This window comes from Thamnophis sirtalis, unplaced genomic scaffold (assembly GCF_051295495.1).
Source record: "Thamnophis sirtalis isolate CommonGarterSnake01/CBP01778 unplaced genomic scaffold, rThaSir2_p1.2 scaffold_5, whole genome shotgun sequence".
NCBI classification, from domain to species: Eukaryota; Metazoa; Chordata; class Lepidosauria; order Squamata; family Natricidae; genus Thamnophis; species Thamnophis sirtalis.
The window spans coordinates 18,445,843-18,466,136 of NW_028261385.1; the positions used below are offsets into that span (position 1 = coordinate 18,445,843).

General features: G+C 44.1%; 1 protein-coding gene across 1 annotated transcript in view; it reads left to right on the forward strand.

The window, feature by feature from the left end:
• LOC106555269 (O-acyltransferase like protein) overlaps positions 1-20,294 on the forward strand; it is a 35,541-nt gene that overhangs the window by 11,267 nt on the left and 3,980 nt on the right. Inside the window, exons 6-13 of the mRNA XM_087715370.1 lie at positions 982-1,152; positions 4,505-4,607; positions 7,061-7,162; positions 8,616-8,781; positions 10,566-10,645; positions 11,929-12,042; positions 13,923-14,052; positions 18,676-18,862. Of these exons, the coding sequence (XP_087571496.1) occupies positions 982-1,152; positions 4,505-4,607; positions 7,061-7,162; positions 8,616-8,781; positions 10,566-10,645; positions 11,929-12,042; positions 13,923-14,052; positions 18,676-18,862 (1,053 nt within the window). The remainder of the gene's footprint in view (positions 1-981; positions 1,153-4,504; positions 4,608-7,060; positions 7,163-8,615; positions 8,782-10,565; positions 10,646-11,928; positions 12,043-13,922; positions 14,053-18,675; positions 18,863-20,294) is intronic.

A 20,294-nucleotide genomic window follows, 5' to 3' on the forward strand; every position in this document is an offset into this window, starting at 1 on the left:
TAAAAATTATATATATTTAGGAAGATTGTGCATAAGGCATTATGGGTGAACTCCAAAAAGGTAGTCATGGTTTATTAGCTCATTGTCTCCATGTTATGAGCAGCTAGATTTTTGTACTTTGAAATAAAAATGACAAAATATCAAGTATGATTTAAGGACCATAAACCTTCCAACTTTATGGACTATGCCCGAGATGGCGAACCTATGGCACGTGTGCCCCAGGTGGCATGCAGAGCCATTTGTCAGGGCATGTGAGGTGTTGCCCTGTCAGCTGCCCAGAGCGCATGCGCGTGCTGGCAAACTGAGTTCAACCTTTTTTAAAGCCTTTTTTCGCCCTTCCCAGGCTCCAGAGGTTTTATAGGAGCCTGGGGAGGGTGAAAACAGCCTCCCCCGCCCCCTCCGGAGGCCCTCCGGAGGCTTCAGGAGCTTCCCTGAAGCCTCCGGAGCACAAAACAACGGCCCTATGGGCAAACCGGAAGTTCGGAAACGGACTTCCGGTTTGCTCGTAGGGCCGGTTTAAGCCCTCCGGAACCTTCAGGTGCCTTCTGGAGGTTTCCCTGAAGGCTCCGGAGGATGAAAAACGACCCTATGAGTTTGCTCGTAGGACCATTTTTAATCCTTCGGAGTTTCCGGTTTGCTCGTACGGTCATTTTTTGTCCTCCGGAGCCTTCAGGGAAGCCTCCTGAGGGCTCCTGAATGCTCCGGAGGGCTAAAACCAGCCCTACTAACCACCCGGATGTGACTAATAAACTATCAAATTGTGCTAGGAAACAAATAAAAACAATATAAATTGAAAGATACAAGCAACACGGTTATAGTCATAAGTGGGGAGACATACCGGTAGATACAAGGAAGGAATAGAGGAATAATAGTAATATAGTAATACAGTTTATTCATTTAAGTTTATTCATGCTTTCATACATTGCAGAGGAATGGATACAACCTGTGCTACAATTAACATTTTGTGTCTTGGTATTTTAGGTACCTTGGATTGCATTATGAAGTGTTTTTCCCTGCAAAAAAATCTTCCAGCTATTTGGATGACCCAATCTTCTCAGGAGGATTCCTTGGCTCTAAATGGCCTTAGATCATTAAGTCTTTTGTGGATAATTTCTGGACATACAAGCCAAATGACAGCATGGCAGAATTTAGGTACGAACCGGAGATGCCAAAGCAAATCTAGTTCTCATTTAAAGGAAATTCAATCCCCCTGTGATAGTAAGCAAGGGGCATTAATAAATATTCAAGGGAGATGCTGAGGGCTATGAAGTGACTGTGTTAGATCATGTACAGACAGAGGTGGGTTCCTACCGGTTCGGACTGGTTCGGCCAAGTAGGTAGTAACTCGGCCGCCCACACCCCCGAACCAGTTCTATCGGCAGTGCCACAGGCGGCGCCATCTTATTTTTTGCTTCTGCACATGCGCAGAAGCAATTTTTTCACTACTGTGCATGTGTAGTGCATACCAAGCACACATGCGCCCGAAGCACATCCCTGAGCGAACCAGCAGTAAAAGAATCCGGAACCCACCCCTGCATACAGGTGAGGCTGGGCTTTGGACATTGTTGCTTTAAGACCTATAGCAGTGATGGTGAACCTTTTCGGTCTTGGACAGGGATATCAAACTCAAGGCCTGCAGGCCGGGTCTGGCTTGTGGGGTGCTTAAATCTGGCCTGTGGGAGTGGCCTGGAAATATCAAAGGGGCTGCCAGGGCCTCCGCACCGCGCGTTTTGTGCCGGTGGAGTGGTTCTGGAGGCCTGGGAGGCTGAAAATAGGCCATACGTAGGCCTTGTGGGGTGTCCACACAGCCCATTTTTGGCCAGCAGAGTGTTCTGGAGGCCGGGGAGTACTGCGGAAAGAAAGAAGATAAGGGGGAAAGTGCATGTTGAGCCTATGTCAAACGCCCACCATGTCCATGCCCACCATTACCACGTCCACCATGACCACGCCCCTCATTTTAACCCTGGGTTACAAATATTATCCTTAATTGCGGTTTTATTTCATAGTTAATATTCCGGATTGTAGTTGATCAGCTGTGATTTGTTGGCTAATGGTCTTGAGGTGCCTCTAGCACAGCGGTTCTCAACCTGTGGGTCATGACCCCTTTGGGGGTCGAACGACCCTTTCACAGGGGTCACCTAAGACCTCTAGGGCCTAGAGTCAATAATTAGAGAGGGGAATTAATTCACCTAATGTTAGCCAACGGGAGCATTCTCCAACCTCTGTGTGGAAAGGGTGGCATTTTGCAGCGACAGCCTCCGCACGGTAAACAGTTGGTTTCTGGTGCTTTCTGGGAAGTGTGGTCTTAAGGTGCTCCTTTCGCCTGCCAAGATGCCACCAGCTCCGGGATTAGTCGGTCACGTGTCGCCTGCCTAGCTCTGCAGCGGCGGCCCTTGGGTGTAGTAGACATATGGTGGCGAGGGGCTTGAAGAAGCAGGTCTGTTTGCCCGGTTGGAAGAAGAGGAGGGAGTGTGAGAAGAAGCGGGAGCCCTCGGCGACGCCACTGGGGAGGATGCGGCCACCGGAGATTCGCCGCCTAGAAGCTCGGTGCTGCTTGCCCTTCAGCTGATAGTAAAGGTGGGCGATGGCAGCGGGCGAAGAAGCCAGGCAGGTGGCGGCCTTGGGGTGGGAAAGCTGGCAGCGGCAGTGGCAGCTTTCTGGTGGGCACTGAAGTGATGCATTTCAGCTGCTCTTTGTGCCACTTTCCTGGGCCTGATAAGGAGGCGGGAAAGCTAGGCGGGTGAATGAATAGTTCGCCGGTTCAAATCCCTAACGCCGCGTAACAGAGTGAGTTCCTGTTACTTGTCCCACTTCTGCCAACCTAGCATGTAAAAAATGCAAGTAGAAAAATAGGGATCATCTTTGGTAGGAAGGTAACAGGGTTCTGTGTGCCTTTGGTGTTTAGTCATGCTAAACTATGGAGACGTCTTTGGACAGCGCGGGGCTCTTCGGCTTTGAAACGGAGATGGGCACCGCCCTCTAGAGTCGGGAATGACTAGCAAATATGTGCGAGGGGAAACTTTGCCTTTAAGAAGATTTATATCAGAATTTCAAAGTAATACAGCTGAACCATACCTCTACCTTTTTTGAAAAAACAAAACAGGGCAGAATCCAATGATTTATTTGGCTATGTGGAAGTGGCCATACCAATTCCAATGTAACCACCATTTCCATGTACTCTTAAAAACTGCTTCAGGCCAAAAAAAAAGGGGGGGGCAACAAGAAGAAGAACACAACGTTCAAAAAGTGCTGTTATATGAGACAATTTCAGCTCAGGTGACATCAGATGAGAGTTTGTGCTTGGGATTTTATAAACAGCAGTAAACAGGCAGTTCCAGGGTTTCTCTTTTTAAGCTGTAGCTTGGATTTATAACTAAATGTCAATCTTTTATGAACAGACATACCTTTGAAAAAGTGGAATGGCTTGCCTCCAAAAGTTGCGGATGCTCCATCCCTGGATGTTTTTAAGAAGAGATTGTACAATTTGTCTGGAATGGTATAGGGCTGTGATGGCGAACCTATGGCATACATGCCAGAAGGGGCAAGCAAAGCCATATCTCCAGGCATGCGAGCCATCGCCTGTTGCTCTTCTGGGTTCCAGCGCACCAGCCAGCTGCTCTTCATGCACATGGGAGGGTCAGAAACCAGGACAGAAGCGGCCCGGTGTGCATTCATGTGCTGGGAAGATAATATTCTGGTTCCCGGCACGCATACTGGCCAGGTGGTATTCATGCACCCATGCATGCCAGAAATCAGAAGACCTGCATGCGCGTGCTGGAAACCGGAAAATCATCTTCCTGGCGCATGCATGCTCTTCCGGTGCACACGCCCCCCCCCCCCCATTTTGGCACTCAGTGCTGAAAAGGTTCACCAACACTGGTGTAGGGTTTCCTGCTTCAGTAGCAGGTTGGACCAGAAGACCTCCAAGGTCCCCTCCAGCACTATTATTCTACGTTCTATCTTCCAAGGTCCCCTCCAGCCCTATTATTCTACGTTCTATCTTCCTATTTCTCAAAGGGGCCATTAAGCTCCAGAGAAAGAATCCATCCAAATTTGGCTTCTTTTCCAAGCAGACCCAGCTGCTTAAAGATAGATAACATCTGACATTTTTAAAATGCTTAAAATAAATAGTATTTATTTTGATTTTGATTTTAAATGATTACACTCGATGCTGTGAAAATTGTTGTGATTAGCGCTATAAGTCCCTGTAAGTTTAAAAATAAAAAGGTTTTGATAAACGTCTGTCCCAAAATCCCCACCTGTACTTTATTTTTACTTTGGATCTTTTTTTTTAATGAAAATTTTGAAAAAAGAAACTTTTACAAATATTTACTTCCCTCCCCCCACCCACCCCCCAGCTCCCCCCAACCGTCCCCCCTACCGACTTCCCAGAACTAATGCAGGGCATAGATCTTTAACAAAAACATTCTAAGATAAACTTTTAAAAAAGTTAATATAATCTTTCATTTGAGCTTGTACTGTATTTTTATGTGCGTTGCTACAGATAACCCACTGGAATGGGAGGCTAAAGTACCAAAAAACCCTGTCTACATCTATTCTCAAAGTGGTCCATTTTATTTGGGTGTTGACACATTTTTTATCATTAGGTAAGTCAAACATTAGCAGCAATTTCCACCCTTCCACACACCTACGCCTACCTATTTATGACACATTTCAATTTCCCGTGTGGATATGTTTGTGTCCTAGTAACTCATAACAAGATAACTTGCATTGTGTGCAAAGAAAGACGTATCAGTACCAATGTTCCCCTTGATTAAATGATACAAGTTAATCATGAATTTGTAGAACAGGGAGGGAAAGGAAGAATCTCTATCAAATTTCCACAAGGGTTAGGGTCAGTTTTCTGGTATATTAATGACTTAAGTGCATTAGCGTGTGCATTCGGAAAATTCTGGGGAGAACAATTTTCATTTGCAAAATATAATTGAAAAATTAGTAAAAAAAAGGAGGAGGTTGAAATACCATGGGATTTCTGAATATATCCTAGTAACTCATAATAAGATAACTTGCATTGTGTGCAAAGAAAGACGTATCAGTACCAATGGTCCCATTGATTAAATGATACAAGTTAATCATGAATTTGTAGAACAGGGAGGGAAAGGAAGAATCTCTATCCAATTTCCACAAGGGTTAGGTTCAGTTTTCTGGTATATTAATGACTTAAGTGCATTAGCGGGTGCATTCGGAAAATTCTGGGGAGAACAATTTTCATTTGCAAAATATAATTGAAAAATTAGTAAAAAAAAGGAGGAGGTTGAAATACCATGGGATTTCTGAATATATCCTAGTAACTCATAATAAGATAACTTGCATTGTGTGCAAAGAAAGACATATCAGTACCAATGGTCCCATTGATTAAATGATACAAGTTAATCATGAATTTGTAAAATAGGGGAGGGGGGGAATCTCTATCCAATTTCCACAAGGGTTAGGTTAAGTTTTCTGGTATATTAATGACTTAAATTGTCCACCTTTTTAATATGCTTATGCAGTTTCATTATTTAAAATATCAGTTCATTGGCTCTCTGGATACGTCTCTGCACATAATTTGACCAAGAGTATCCATAGGATAAGGGACGTGGTGGCACAGTGTCTAAGATGCTGAGCTTGTCGATCAGAACAGTCAGCAGTTCAGCAGTTCGAATCCCTAGTGCCGCGTAATGGAGTGAGCTCCCGTTACTTGTCCCAGCTCTTGGCAACCTAGCAGTTCGAAAGCATGTAAAACAAAAATGCAAGTAGAAAAATAGGGACCATCTTTGGTGGGAAGCAGGGGTGAGTTGCCGCTAGCATTACTGCTGGTTCGGCACGCAAAAAAAACCAGAAACTCCCACAAATACCCTGCTTCTATCGTGGTAGACCTATTCTTGCAGTAAATGAAGATAAAAAGAAATATCACAAAGTTTTTTTTTTCAAGTGTGGGAAGTTATCATCCAGCCCTCTCCCAGAAAAATGAAATATCCTAGGAAATATCGAAAAGGCAGAATATTTCTCTGGATGTGAAAAGAAAGAAACATGTTTTAAAAGACAGAATAGTTGCCTGTAGCTTTCTGCCCATCCCCAGTTAATGGGCCATTAAGAAGGCCAGGCTAGCCCACTTTACATAATAAAGACTTCTCCGCTGCAGCTGTAGGGGAAAGGGATATTACTCAACTCTCCACATGGCATCTGAAAACTCATCACAGCCTAGAGAGTAGCCCCCTGCATGGCACCATGGGAGTCTGACAACCAATCAGAATACATTTCTTACACAGGAACAGGAAACAGAGAGATGGGACTAAACAGGGTATAAAAAGCCTAGCAAGCACCTTCCTCAGCCCTTCCTTCTCTTCTTCTCCATCAACATTGAAACATGTGATCACCTTTTCTGGTCAGGCCTCAAGCCATGTGACCCTGTCCAACAATAAACCATCTTTCCAAGCAGCCTCCATGTCTCCAGTGTCTTCTTCCCCACTTGGAGCTGAACCCAGAAGGACATTTCTTTCAACACAAGGGGCAACTGGACTTTCTGGTTTTTCTTTGAAGACATTTTGCTTCTCATCCAAAAAGCTGCTTTAGCTCTGGATGAGAAGCGAAATACCTTCAAAAGAAACCCATCACCCTGGAGCTGAAGGAGGTAGATCTTTGTTATGTAGAATAGACTGGCCCAGGCCTTAATGGCCCATTGACAAAAGGGAGGGGGTGAGTTTCTGTCTCCCTTTTAGGGGAAATGTTTTGTCCTTTTAATATTTCCTAAAATATCTCATTTTCCTGGGAGAGGTGTGAGGGCTAACTTCCTACAGTAGCATAGCATAATTTCCCAATTGTTAGGCAGCAAATATTCTTGTTATAGGACAGCGAACTTCACTTTTCAATGAAGGGAAAGAGAAACTGGCATTATGAAGTCAGAATATTTGCTTTTCAAGCAAGAGGATCTTTCTGATAGCACGTGATTAATTTCGTGTCATTTTCATCAACTATACAGTTATATAAGAAAGCATGAGGAAGAAACAAGCTTTGGAATATAAAGTGGTAAATTTAATATGATTTTCTTTCCTTCTAGTGGCTTATTAAGCTCCTGGTCATTTCTGAAGATGGTGAATTGCTCAGGAAAAGACATTAACTTTTACATTGCCTTGAAGTATTTATGGAATCGATTTCTCCGGTACGAGCTACAATTTTTTCTTCTGAAATGGTTTGTTAAAGAGGAGTGGGTTTTTTTGCCTAACAAAGTGGACATTTTATTCCATTTGCATGCTGTGCTGACGGATGGCGCACATGATTTGGGGATGTTAAAAAAGGAAGCACAAGTGCATTAGTGTGTACATTTGGAAAATTCTGGGGAGAACAATTTTCATTTGCAAAATATAATTGAAAAAATAGTAAAAAAGGAGGAGGCTGAAATACCGTGGGATTTCTGAATATATATTGATAAAGTTCTAGCTCATAAAAGATATATCTGTGGTTGAAAGAAGAAAGTGTAATTAATTGATTTAGCAATACTAGGGGATAGTAGAATAGAAGGCAAACAATTGAAATTCACAAAATATCAAGATCTGGTTCCAGTTGTTATCAGCTCATTGGATGCCACACCCAAAAAAATTGGACAGTACTTGGAAAAATGACCAAATTTCCATCCACACTGCTTGAATCCATACATATATTACAATGATACATTATGGCATACTAGGCCACCCTCCTACCAACTTACACATTCTAAATCTAAAAAGTTAAATTAATAAAAGCACTTTGGTATATGGAGATAAGTTAAAGCCACGGTGGCACAGTGGTTAGAGTGCAGTACTGCAGGCTACTTCTGCTGATTGCCGGCTGCCTGCAATTTGGCAGTTCGAATCTCACCAGGCTCAAGGTTGACTCAGCCTTCCATCCTTCCAAGGTCGGTAAAACGAGGACCCAGATTGTTGGGGGAAATAGGCTGACCCTGTAAAACTGCTTAGAGAGGGCTGCAAAGCACTGTGAAGTGGTATATACTGTAAGTCTAAATGCTATTGCTATTGCTAAAGAGTGTTGAAAAAGTTGAAAGAGTGGTTGAAAAAAAGTCAAAATAGCAGTTCCAGTGATGCAGTTTGATGTTCACCTGGTTTTATGCAGTAGCGGGATTCAGCCAGTTCGCACCTATTTGGGAGCACCAGTGGTTAACTTTCTAAGCAATTCAGAGAACCCCTTGTTGGAAGAAATCTTTCTTTCCACTTTACAAGGCTAATCCTGTAAGGAAGGCAGGAAGGAAACATTCTGATGTTGTTTCTAGCCTAATCTTTATTTCCTTGCTTACAGAAACTGCCTCTCCAGTTAACCCTTAGTACATTGTAACAGCGAAGCGCCCATCGACATGACTGACATTGAGTTGGCCAAGCCCAACCAGTCACATGACCACTGAGCCACGCCTAACCAGCTGGTCATTAGGGCAGAGAACCGGTTGTTAAATTATTTGAATCCCACCACTGGTTTTATGTTCTTTTGCAGTGCTCATAAAAATACACACCAGGCTTCTTGACTATTGTCAATCATATCCCACAGGTACCTCTCAAAAGGGGAATCAGCTATAGAGCTCACAATGCTTGATACGTTGACTCTTTTTATTGTCATTGCATTTGTAGACTTCAGCCTCTCCATATGTATTCCGTGTGTCTTTTGGTTGCGTTGTATTCCGTTACTCCGTGGGGAGCACTGTGGGAGTTCTTGAAACTTGAAGTGGAGAATTGTAGAAGAATGTGGTGGACCAACTTATTGTTGATAAACAACTTCATTGCTGGACCCGAGTTGGTATGTTTTCGACAATGGAATGCCGACAATTTGTCCTGGTTCCCATGAACTTCTTCTCTAGTCCTCTTGATTGTGGTTGTGGGCAGAAAAGAGAAGAAATTGTGAGTGACTCATCAGCCATTAGCGCAACACTCATACATATAGGATGGTCAGGAGCTGAACAGATGACTGCAACTTTTATATAATGTAAATCTAGGTCATAGAATTAGCCCTGAATGTGTCCATCATGTCTAATGCCTCAAGATGCATAGTGAAATATGCTTTAGAAATTAACTGTGGGGATGTTTTTTTAAATAAATCTATTGAATGTTGATTATGTGCAGAGCGAAAAGTTATGAATCAAGCTGAAGAAAAATTGGGTGGCTCAATCTGTAATTTGAACTACAGTATTAAGAAATATTGCTTAATCTTTGCAAGAAAAACAAATGATTTAAATCATCTTTTTAAACAAATAGTGAAATCATCTGTTCAGGCAGGGGTGTCTAACCTTGGCAACTTTAAGACCTGTGGCCTTCAGCTTCCCGAATTCCCCATTGAGGTCTACAAATCTTAAAGTTGCCAAGGTTGGACATTCCTATGTTAAGGGCAGAGATGTGCAGTCAGGGGAGGCAGGGCCTCACCACTGTCATCATGAAAAAGAAAAACAAATTTAAAAGGAAAAAGGCCGTGGTAGTTGCTGCCAGAGTCACAGTGGATGACTCTGCTTAGTGCTTAACTGCAGGAGGAGGTGAGAGAACCACGTGCCTCCTTTACTCTACCTTTATGATCACTTGAGCAGAGTTAAGCAAGGGTTAAAAGGTGAAAAATTCCTTATGCAAAGGAGGCACGTGGTTCTCTCGCCTCCTGTAGAGAGCATTTTTAGAGGCTTTTTAGAGTTCTCTGGGAGCAACTAGCTCAGTCTGACCTCAGAGCTCTTGCCTTTCTCCTTTTACATTTTTTTTCTTTTCATGATGGCAGGCAAGAGCAGAGTTGAAATCCTCTCTGAAACAGCTGGAAAAGGTGCGTGTGTGGGGAGGGGGGAGGAATTCAAAAAGTTTGATTGCATGCAGAGCCACATTGCCTTTTCAAACACACACACACACACACACACACACACGGCTCGATAAAACCAGCTTCACTGATTACAAGTTTGAAAAGGCAACGTGCCTCCACCTGCAATCAAAGGCTTGGATCGGAAGGCAGCAGGGGAAGGGGAGGTATGGCAGAGGAGCTGCTTTCAAGCCATTGGAAAATATATCCAATCCAACTTCTGTGTTTGTGTTTGTTTGAGAGTGTGAGTGAGAGAGGGATCCGACTTCTCTGTGTGCGTGTGTCTGTTTGAGAGAGGGGCAAGGGAGGGAGGAAGGAGTGGGAGGGAGAAGAAAAAGAATGAAGGAAAACTTATTTTGCAAGGGGGAAAAATGCTTGTTGCTTTAAATCAGAACTGAACATGCCTGGCTGTGGAATTCTGGGAGTTGAAGTCCACAAGTCTAAAAAAAATTGAAACTCCTGCGTCAGTGCCTCACCAGCTATAAACCTCACCACACGTCACTGGTTAAGGGAAAGGGCTGCCAAATAATAGATTATCCTTTATAAGCAGAGTTCGGACCTAGCAACCTTTCTTCTGAAAATTAAAAATGGAATAGTTATAAGGATATCCCTTGATTCTCACCATAATCCTGCAAAATGAACAACTGTACCATAGAGCAACTTAAAACATAGAAATAAAAATGTCCTTTGTGCATAGAGTCTGTATTTATATAGCTGCCTATTTTTAAAATGTTCCTTGTTTATGTGCTTTTCAGTGTACTGGATGGACATGGTATCTTGCAAATGATTTCCAGTTTTATTTCATAACACCCCTGCTAGTCTTTCTTTCCAGCAGGTGAGTATCTTGTGAGAACCTGTCACTGTCCATAATACTGAAATAAATGTATATGGATAAATATATAAATATTTGGTTGCCTTGTTCTTTAGAAATATCGGAGGGGTGTGTGCTGGCAGCTCCTCAAAGTAATAATACCCCAATTAAGGAACTGCCAAACAAGCTAACAGCCCAACCAAACAACCTCCAAAACCATTCCCACCAACAGGGCAAACTACTAGAATATAAAGTGAGAGAAAAACCCCATTCCTTAGTAGTACTGATGGTGTTACCTAGTTTGGTAATGAAACGTTTGCAAGAAACCAACCAAGTTCAGAGAGCACTAAGGACACCTCAAGGTAACTCCGTTGGTGGGTAGGAAATCCCCACCCTATTTACTAAAAATGGTTATGAGTGAAGGTCCCATGTGATTTTCTATGCATCTGTCTTAGAACAAATGAACATTTTGTCTGTGGAGATTCTCAATCATCTAGGTCATGGTTGTCCCAAAGGTGTTTTTTTCCAAAAGGCAACTGGACTTTCTCAGTAGAGATTATTTAGTTTAAAGTGAATTCCTCTCCAGCAAAGTCCTGGCCAACAGTCTTTCAAAAGATTTCACAACTACAGACCTTTATCAGGCTTGGAGAACTGCCAGGCCGATATCTTCCAAACGCCACTCTGTAGCAGACAATAGAAGAAATCAGGAACAGATCTTAACTCTAATGGAATGGACTAATTGTCTCCTGCAAACTCCACTCCCATTTTGCTCCTTTTTATTCCCTATGGGAGGGGCCATTCACCTGTGGCTTTACTCCCGAATTGGCCCTTGTTCCTTAACTGTTTCCTTCTCCTGGCAGCTCTGCACATGCGCACACTGGGAACAGGCTCCAGCTGTTCTTCTGCACCACTGATGTCTGACTCCAAAGGCAGCTGATAACTTTCAGACGGCCCTGGCTCCATCTCTGCCTCCGACGCAGAGCACTCGTCTGAGCCTTCCCCAGACTCCAAGACTGGCCCATGTACCTCCCCAACCTTCTCACTGTCTGCCACCAACTCTTCTGGCTGCTGGTGGCCCACAACCATCACCTTTGGAAGAAATGAACATTTCATTAACCAGGCCTCATTTGGGTCCATATTCTCTGCATTGCAAAACTAGTGTACACCCTCATTCTATTCACAGCAGAAAAATGAACAATCCTGTTTCTCTGGATGAAGAGCCACCCTCCAAAAGCATGAAAGTAGCCCTCTAGGTACATAGATGAAACATTTCCATCTGTTGCTTCTGTTTCTTTTTATTTTGGCAGAAGGAAATGCTGGCTTGTCATCTCAGGGACCTTTCTCTTCCTGGCAACGTTCACCGCTACAGCTCTGATTTCATTCTTCTACCGGCTTCCTGTAGCAAACCCACATGATATGAGGTAAGGAGCTTAAAATGGCTTCCTTCAGAGGTGGGTTGCTCCCGGTTCGGCTGAACTGGTAGTGGTGGGGGGGGGGAGGGAGAGAGGGAGAGAGAGAGGGAGAGGGAGGGAGGGAGGGAGGGGGGAGAGAGAGAGAGAGAGAGGGAGGGAGGGAGGGAGGGAGGGAGAGAGAGAGAGAGAGAGAGAGAGAGAGAGAGAGAGAGAGAGAGAGAGAGAGAGAGAGAGAGAGAGAGAGAGAGAGAGAGAGAGAGAGAGAGAGAGAACCAACAAACCGGTAGTAAAACCAGTACAAACCCACCACTGCTTTCCCTAATAGTTGCTCAGTTACTGATAGGCTGAGAAGAATCCAAAATTCATTTGTGAACTTGAGTTGAATCTTTCCTGGAATAGGGAAAAGGAGAAAGCTGGTAAGAAGAAATAGGGACATAGAGAATAAAGCAAGTGCTGCTATGGCTGGAGTTAAAAGACATTCTTGACCCTGGAAAAAAAGTTAACATTATAAAAAGTCAGAAGTTTGGTTAGGACTGAATATCATTAGAGCAAAAATTGAAATAATGCAAAATAGGCACAAATACTCTTGTTTGATCTCTCTCTCTCTCTCTAACTCTCACTCATAAACTAAGGTATTCATGACCTCTAAGATTAAATGCAGACCCCAATTAGGAATTTGGAAGACAATTGACTTGAACTGCTTCCAACTAAGGTGCCCCCATCTGATTTACATTCAAATCTCAAGTGAGATTTGGAAACCCAAAAGTTCTACATCCCCAATTCAAGAATATGGAACTGTTTGTAACATCATTTTTTTTTAACACAATTGGATGTTATTTGCAAGAATACTAAAACTTTGCGAGGAGATGAAATTGACTCACGGATGAGGCAATTAGTCTAAATTATCCTCTTCCAAAGTGTTTATTTAATCTTAGAAGAGGCAATAACCAAACATTTACTACCATTAGTAATTATTAAAGTTAATATCTAAGAACCAAAAACTGTTAAAATATTCCTGACTGGGAGAGATATGGGTACAAGGTCAGCCAATGAATAGGCATAGCAACTAAGTCAGCCAATGGGAGCTTAAACAGATCTGAGGCTGTGCAGAGAATTGAAACCAAAACTTAAGCAGTCTGCTGCTCTGAGAACTAAACTAGCAGTCTGTCCGGGTTTGTCTACTGAAATGAAACTAACTGCTTGTGTTTGCCTGTAAGTCTCCAGCCTTGTGTTTACTTGGAAGAACCACCTGTTGGTATTGTACATTTATTTATCTATTCTGATGTATATAAAGAAGTTAATATATCCTGCTGCATCAGTTATCTGTGTGTGCTTCTGGATTTGAATTTATGCAACAAACTCTGACAAAAACCATGAAATGCTTGGATAGTTCCTAAGAAAAAGAAAAAAATATATTCAGGAGAGCCTTACATCCTTTGATCCTTGCTAAGAAAGAAAGTTTTCTAGGAAAGTTAGTTGTTCGGTCTGAACTAATCCTTCTGATTTTTTTAAAAACAAAAATTGGCATCTCTGGAAGAAATAGCCTGCATGAAGAATTTTCTCAGTTAATTCACAGTTGACTGAGATCCTTTTCTCTTAATTACCTATTTAAAAGACAAAAAAAATGTGAATGTTGCACAGCAGATAAAGAGGTGGTTTTATTGTTTTTTATTTCAATCTAAATCTCTAAAAGTATACCTTGTCAAGTCTTTCTATTCACAACAGTATTTGCCAACTTGTGAGTTAACCTCAATAATATTAATTAGATTTGTTTATTGTTATTTAGTTCCAAACAATTTCAAAAGTCATTGACCAAACAAGCTTTGCTTCATAATCAAACTTTTTTGTCCATTCAGGTTTCGCTAAAATAATTTTTACTCTGCTTTCAGGCAAATGTCCACTGTGATGTATTTTCTAGAGTATTACTCAAAACCTTACTGCCGATACGGTCCATTTCTAGTTGGTGTATTTCTTGGCCTGTTCATGAATCATCACCAACCATCAATCCTAAGAACCAAGGTAAATGAAAGTTCTGCTTCACAAAGCAATTAAAAATGGATTTATACTGATTTCATTGGCATGGCTCTATTCCTGAAATCCGATGCAAATCTTGAGTGGACCAGATTAGAGAAGAACGAGCAGCCAATAGCGTGACAGAAGGGGCACGATGGCTAGGATTGCGGGAGCGGCCATTAGCTAAGGGCGTGTGGGGTGCATGGGGCATGTTCCTCCTACCTTCCTCTCCCCCCAATTCGGACTCACCTCATGTTGTTTGCGTGGCAGTCAGCCAGAGGAAATGGCGTGGACCAGCTGCTCATGAGGTTAAATGTTTTTGGGAGGCTTATTTTAGGGGGAAGGCTTATTTTAGCACATGCGCTCAAAAGCCCGGTTGGCCTTATTATCTGGGGAGGTCTTATTTGCAGGGAAACAGGGTACATATATAAATAAATAAAATAGCCTGAATGAAATTAGGCTCCCTAGAACCTTTTTCCTATTGTTGGCAGGATACTATTATTACTGAGGACAAGAATGAATTGCAAACTGTCCATTAAAACATCAGTCTTCAATATGTTTATTGAGGAAGGAATGCTTTGAATGAGAGCCTGTCATAGATTCTCTGTCTCAGAAATTTGAAGTGTTGGGATAAGTGTCACACCTCTGAATAAATTTTGATTCATTCTGTGTTTGCTTATCTATGGTCACAACTGTTTGTTTGTTTATTGGATTTATATGCCGCCCTTCTCCCAAAGGACTCAGGGCGGCGTACAACCTTTAAAAAAAACATATTACAAAAGTTAAAAAGGAAATTAGATAGAGTATCCAAAAACAAACCCAATTAATATTAACAATAACCTTTTAAAAATTAGATTAAAATTAACAATTAAATCAATCATTTATTTTATTTTGCTCAGGCCAGGCCGGCTTGCTGGAAAAGCCAACTTTTTAGGGTGCGTCAGAAGGACCGGAGGTCGGGGATTATGCGAAGCTCCAGGGGCAGCTCATTCCAGAGGGAAGGCGCTCCCACAGAGGAGGCCAACTCTGTGGGATCGCACTGGACGGTGGGAGGCTACCGGTGGCAGTAGGTGGTCTTGCCGCAGGGGTGGGTTTCAACCGGTTTGCGGCGGTCCCTGCGAACCGGTTGGTCGGCGAACCCGGAAGTAAGTAACTTCTGGGAACGGCGAAGGGCCCGCTCGCCCGCCCATGCTCCTTACCCGGTTTTGACGAGTTCTGCGCTTCCACGCATGCGCAGGATGCATACAGCGCCTGCGCGATCCTCCAGGAGCAGCTGGAGCATCACACAGACGCTAGTACGCATATGTGCACCGCGCGTGTGCACGAGGACGCCGCCGGCCCTGTCTTGCCGAAACCCACCCCTGTCTTGCCGGTACCCTTGGCCTAATTGATACTCTGGTTTACAGAGTTGACCCTTAAGGGTAGGATCTTCAAGATGCATTCACAAAATGAGAAGTTCTCAAAGGTGCTTTTTCCAAAGGCAACTGGACTGCTTTTTCCTTGAGAAAGAAGACATTTTGCTTGTCATCCAAGAAGCTTCATCATTCCCGAATGGTGCTCCGGAGGGCCCAACTGCCCCCCCCCGCCCTCCTTACCTGTATTTGAGCTGATTGGGGCTTACGCGCACGAAGCGTACAGCGCCTGCACGATGCTCCGCCTAGCAACTGGAGCGTTGCGGGTGGTAAGTACGCATGTGGGCGCTTTGCGGGTGCTGCGCGCATGTATGTGGTGGACCCCCAGCCCTGTTGCACCGGGATCCGGAATCCACCACTGGCCATGTCCCCCCAGCCCCCCAAGGTCAAACACAACCCTGATGTGGCCTTCAATTAACTCGAGTTTGACACCCCTGTTGTAGATCATGGCTTCCTTCTGGTTCACCGTGCAGTCTGGTTCAAAGAGAAATTCTCCAACTTTTCATATTGTAGCCTCCTTGCAACATGGGAAAGCTACGAAGAACAAGTGAAATCTGCAATAAAATATATGGAATATTTTCTTACAAAGTATTATCTGGGCTATAAAATTTCCATGGTCTTGTCTCATTTTTCCATTATTCCACCATGCAATCGTCAAACAGCATTCCTTGCCCTCTAAGCATCGACTGTTTTCATGGAATCATTTCCAATTATTTTTCTTTCTCTGGAATGCTCCTCGTATTTCTACAAGCTACGCGGTTCTCTTGGGTCTACCTCATAGCGCAAAACAAAGGAAGGATGAGTCAGATGTATAGAGGTTTACTGGCATGAACTACTAATTAAAGATGCCTGGAGGACTCTATTTTGGCTAGTAAGAGAGCACTTTTGATTTCTGGTATTGGAGTCATTTAAAAAGATATGTGAATCTTTACCTTCGGCAAAGTATTCTTGATCTCATAAAGATGTGTTGCAGGCATGTTATGAATTAGGAGGACTTTGAAAAGAAAAATAGCCTAGATCAATATGGGCAGTGGAGCCGTCAGGAGAAAGGATGGTAATAAAATCTAAGATCTAAGCAGCATTTGAAGGGGACACATTGGCTCAGTGGCTAAGATGCTGAGCTTGTCGATCAGAAAGGTCGGCAGTTCAGCGGTTCGAATCCCTAACACCGTGTAATGGAGTGAACTCCCGTTACTTGTCCCAGCCTCTGCCAAGCTAGCAGTTCGAAAGCATGTAAAAATGCAAGTAGAAAAATAGGGACCACCTTGGGTGGGAAGGTAACAGTGTTCCGTGCCGCTTTGGCATTTAGTCATGCCGGCCACCTGACCCCGGAGACGTCTTTAGACAGCGCTGGCTCTTTGGCTTTGAAATGGAGATGAGCACCGCCCCCTAGAGTCAGGAATGACTAGCACATATGTGCGAGGAGAACCTTTATCTTTACCTTAAGCAGCATTTGAAGCAGGGATCTGTAGCTTTTATTACAATATTATCTTTCCATCCATCTTTTCCAGCCTCAGAACTTTCTCCAGAGAAATGAGTATCACATAATGTGTCCAAATTAGCATAATTTGAGACCGGTCATTTGTGCCTTGAGTGAGAACTCTAGCATAACATCTTTTCCGGTTCTGCTGGAAGACTCAGCAGCCAGGTTTTGGAGTTTGGAACCGGAGAAGACGTTATGCTCGGAGCGCGGCGGCTGCGGCTGCAGGGAGAGCTGGGCCCGGACATGTTGAGGCTAGGAGGCATGAATGCTGGGGGCGGAACAGGCACTCGCACAATCCCCTTCTCCAGCCAGGCAGAGCTCCATGCACTGATCTAGGGGATATGCCTAATGTGCCAAGCTGTGGGAGCTGGGGAGCGGGCAGAGCGCCCCATGACTTGGCGCCTTAGGGATACCCCCTAGGTCAGCCAATGGCGCTCTGTCCGGCTGGAGAGGGGGTTTGCCGGGCGGTTGCTCGTGAGCGTGGTCACCTCCTGGCTGCTTCACCCCTAGGCTGTGCCTGGCTCTTCGGGAGCCGGTTTGCAAGGGAGAAGCCGCCTGGCAACTCCCCCCTCCGGCCAGGCAGAACACCACTCCCCAACCTAGCGGTATCCCAAAGGCGCCAAGCAATGTGAGCACTTTCTCCCCCCCCCGGCTCCTGCAGCTTGGTGCCTTCAGGATACCGCTATGTCGGTGAGTGGTGCTCTGCCTGGCAGAGGGGGGGTTGTCCAGGGGGGTTATTTTTGGGGGTGGGCTTATATTTTTGCCCATGTGAAAAATGTGGCAAGGCTTTAGTTTCAAGACAGGTTGTATTTTCGGGAAAACATGGTAACACATAATAAGAGCCAATGTTTCAATACAGAAACTAGTGATTTATTAACAGCTTCATTAGGCAAGATTTATTCGCAGACATTTCTTCTGCTTTGTCTCTCTGTTTCTGAACTTTGCCCCTGTTCCTTTCCTCCCCTCACTCTGTGTCATAAATCACGTTGCCCAATAAATACACCTGTCTCAAACCAGCTACTGTAATCTGAGATCCAGCTCCGCCGACGGTATGCATGGAATGTCAACACAGGGAGTTGACATCTAATTTAAATTGAAAATAAATTAATATAGTGTTTATGTATATTCCCCACATATCTGAGAATGCCTCCCTATTGTCACACTGAAATTTTAAATTCAGTGGCAATTTTTTGGAACATTTATAGGGAGTAACATCAAAAAGGAAGACATCTATAGAGTCGAGATTGGGAAGCAAAAAGGCTGATAAAATGGAGGGCAGAAGAAACTGTCTAAAGAGGAGAATAGAATAGAATAGAATAGAATAGAATAGAATAGAATAGAATAGAATAGAATAGAAGAGTTGGAAGGGACCTTGGAGGTCTTCTAATCCAACCCCTTGCTTAGGCCGGAAACTCTACATCAATTCAGACAAATGATTATCCAATCTCTTCTTAAAAACTTCCAGGGTTGGAACATTCAAAACTTCCAGGGTTGGAACATTCACAACTTCTGAAGGCAAATTGTTCCACTGATTAATTGTTCTGTCAGGTAATTTCTCCTCAGTTCTAGGTTGCTTCTCTCCTTGATTAGTTTCCACCCATTGCTTCTTGTCCTGCCCTCAGGTTCCTTGGAGGATAGCTTGACGCCTTCTTCTTTGTGGCAGCCCCTGAGATATTGAGACATTTGAAACAAAGGCATTGCAAACCAATGTACATTCTCCTCATCTTCCTGCAGGTTCAGGCTTGCCTTGGTTGGCTTTGTGCCATGATCTCCATGTTGCTGGTGATTGCTTTGGCCTACACCTTAGGAGAATCCCACGGCTTCTATTCACCGGTCATTGCCATTTATCAAGCTGTTCATCGGACGCTTTGGGCGATTGCTGTAGGATGGATCATTTTCGCATGTCAGGAAGGCTATGGAGGTAGGATATCCACCGAGAAAGGGGTCTTTTTGTTAAACAGGGAGCTAGCAATGGCGTAGCACTTAAGACTCTGGGCTGTCGACTGGAAGGGGGGCAGTTTGAGACCCAAATACCATATGAAGGGATGAGCTCCCGTTCTTGCCTCAGTTTTTGTCCACCTAGCAGTTCGAAAGCATGCAAATGCAAGTAGATAAATAAATACAACTTCAGTGGGAAGGTAACAGGCTTCGATGTGCTTTGGCATCGAGTAGTGATGGCTAACCTTTTTGTTGTTGTGTGCTGAAAGTGTACAGATGCGTACCCATAATGCAATGCGGGGCATGACCCCCCCAAAGTACCCCACCCCTGCACATGCATGCGCTCTCCCTCGCACGCATGTGCGGCCCCTGCCCCTTGTGCATGTGTTCGTGACCCCCGCATGGCTCCCACACTCCTGTGCATGCACACATATTCCCATGCATGACCCCCCCGCACTCCCTCCACCTCCTGCATGCATGCACAACCCCCCACATGCAACCCTGTGCATGTGCGTGCATCTCCTGCCTGCGCCCCATCCCCACACATGCACAGCAGAGATCCCAAAACCAGCTGGCCGGCGGGAAGCGCACGCATATGCGCGGTAGGGCTGAGCTGGGGTGATGGCTTGCATGCCCGCAGAGAGGGCTCTGCATGCCACCTGTGGCACGCATGCCATAGGTTCGCCATTACGGGCATAGAGTGATGTTGGCAACCTGACTACAGATGTGTCTTCAGATAATGCTGGCTCCCTTGGCTAGGAAACAGGGATGAGCACTGCCCCCTAGAGTCAGGCATAACTGTGGACAGGGCAAACCTTTAATTTTTCCCTAAAGGTTGTTTAAGCACAACTTATGTTCTTTTTCTCCCCTGCCCCACTGAAACATGAGCATAAGCAAGATTTATCCCGCTTGGTGCTGAGAATGAGAGCAGGTGCATTTATATCCTTCCCCCTCTATGAGTATTTGAGCCTAGCATGGGTTTCTTGAGGTTGAACCTTAGAAGTTGGCTTTCAGAACTGGAAAAATAAGGGCACAATTAAAATAATGGAATCCTCTTCCTGCATATTCTTCAGAAATACTTTCCAAGAGTTTCTTTTCTTTCTTGTGCATTTTTGGGCCTTTTCTTCAGTTACAAAGGTTCTTAGAATGACTTTCATGCCCTCAAAAAACATCCCCTTTCTACAGTCTTGCATTGTAAAGGACACAAAGCACCAGAGGTAAGAGAAAAACATGTAGACTAGGCCATCAGTTGTTCAAATTACATTGTACGGTACTCTCTCTAAGTCCCAAGTGAAAGGATCTATTTGTTTTACCATGAGATGTTTAACTGAGGACACTTTCAAGGACAGCTTGAAAACAAGTTGTTCTTTAAGAGCTTAAGAGCTACAAACATAGGCCACGGGTAGGTTTCATTC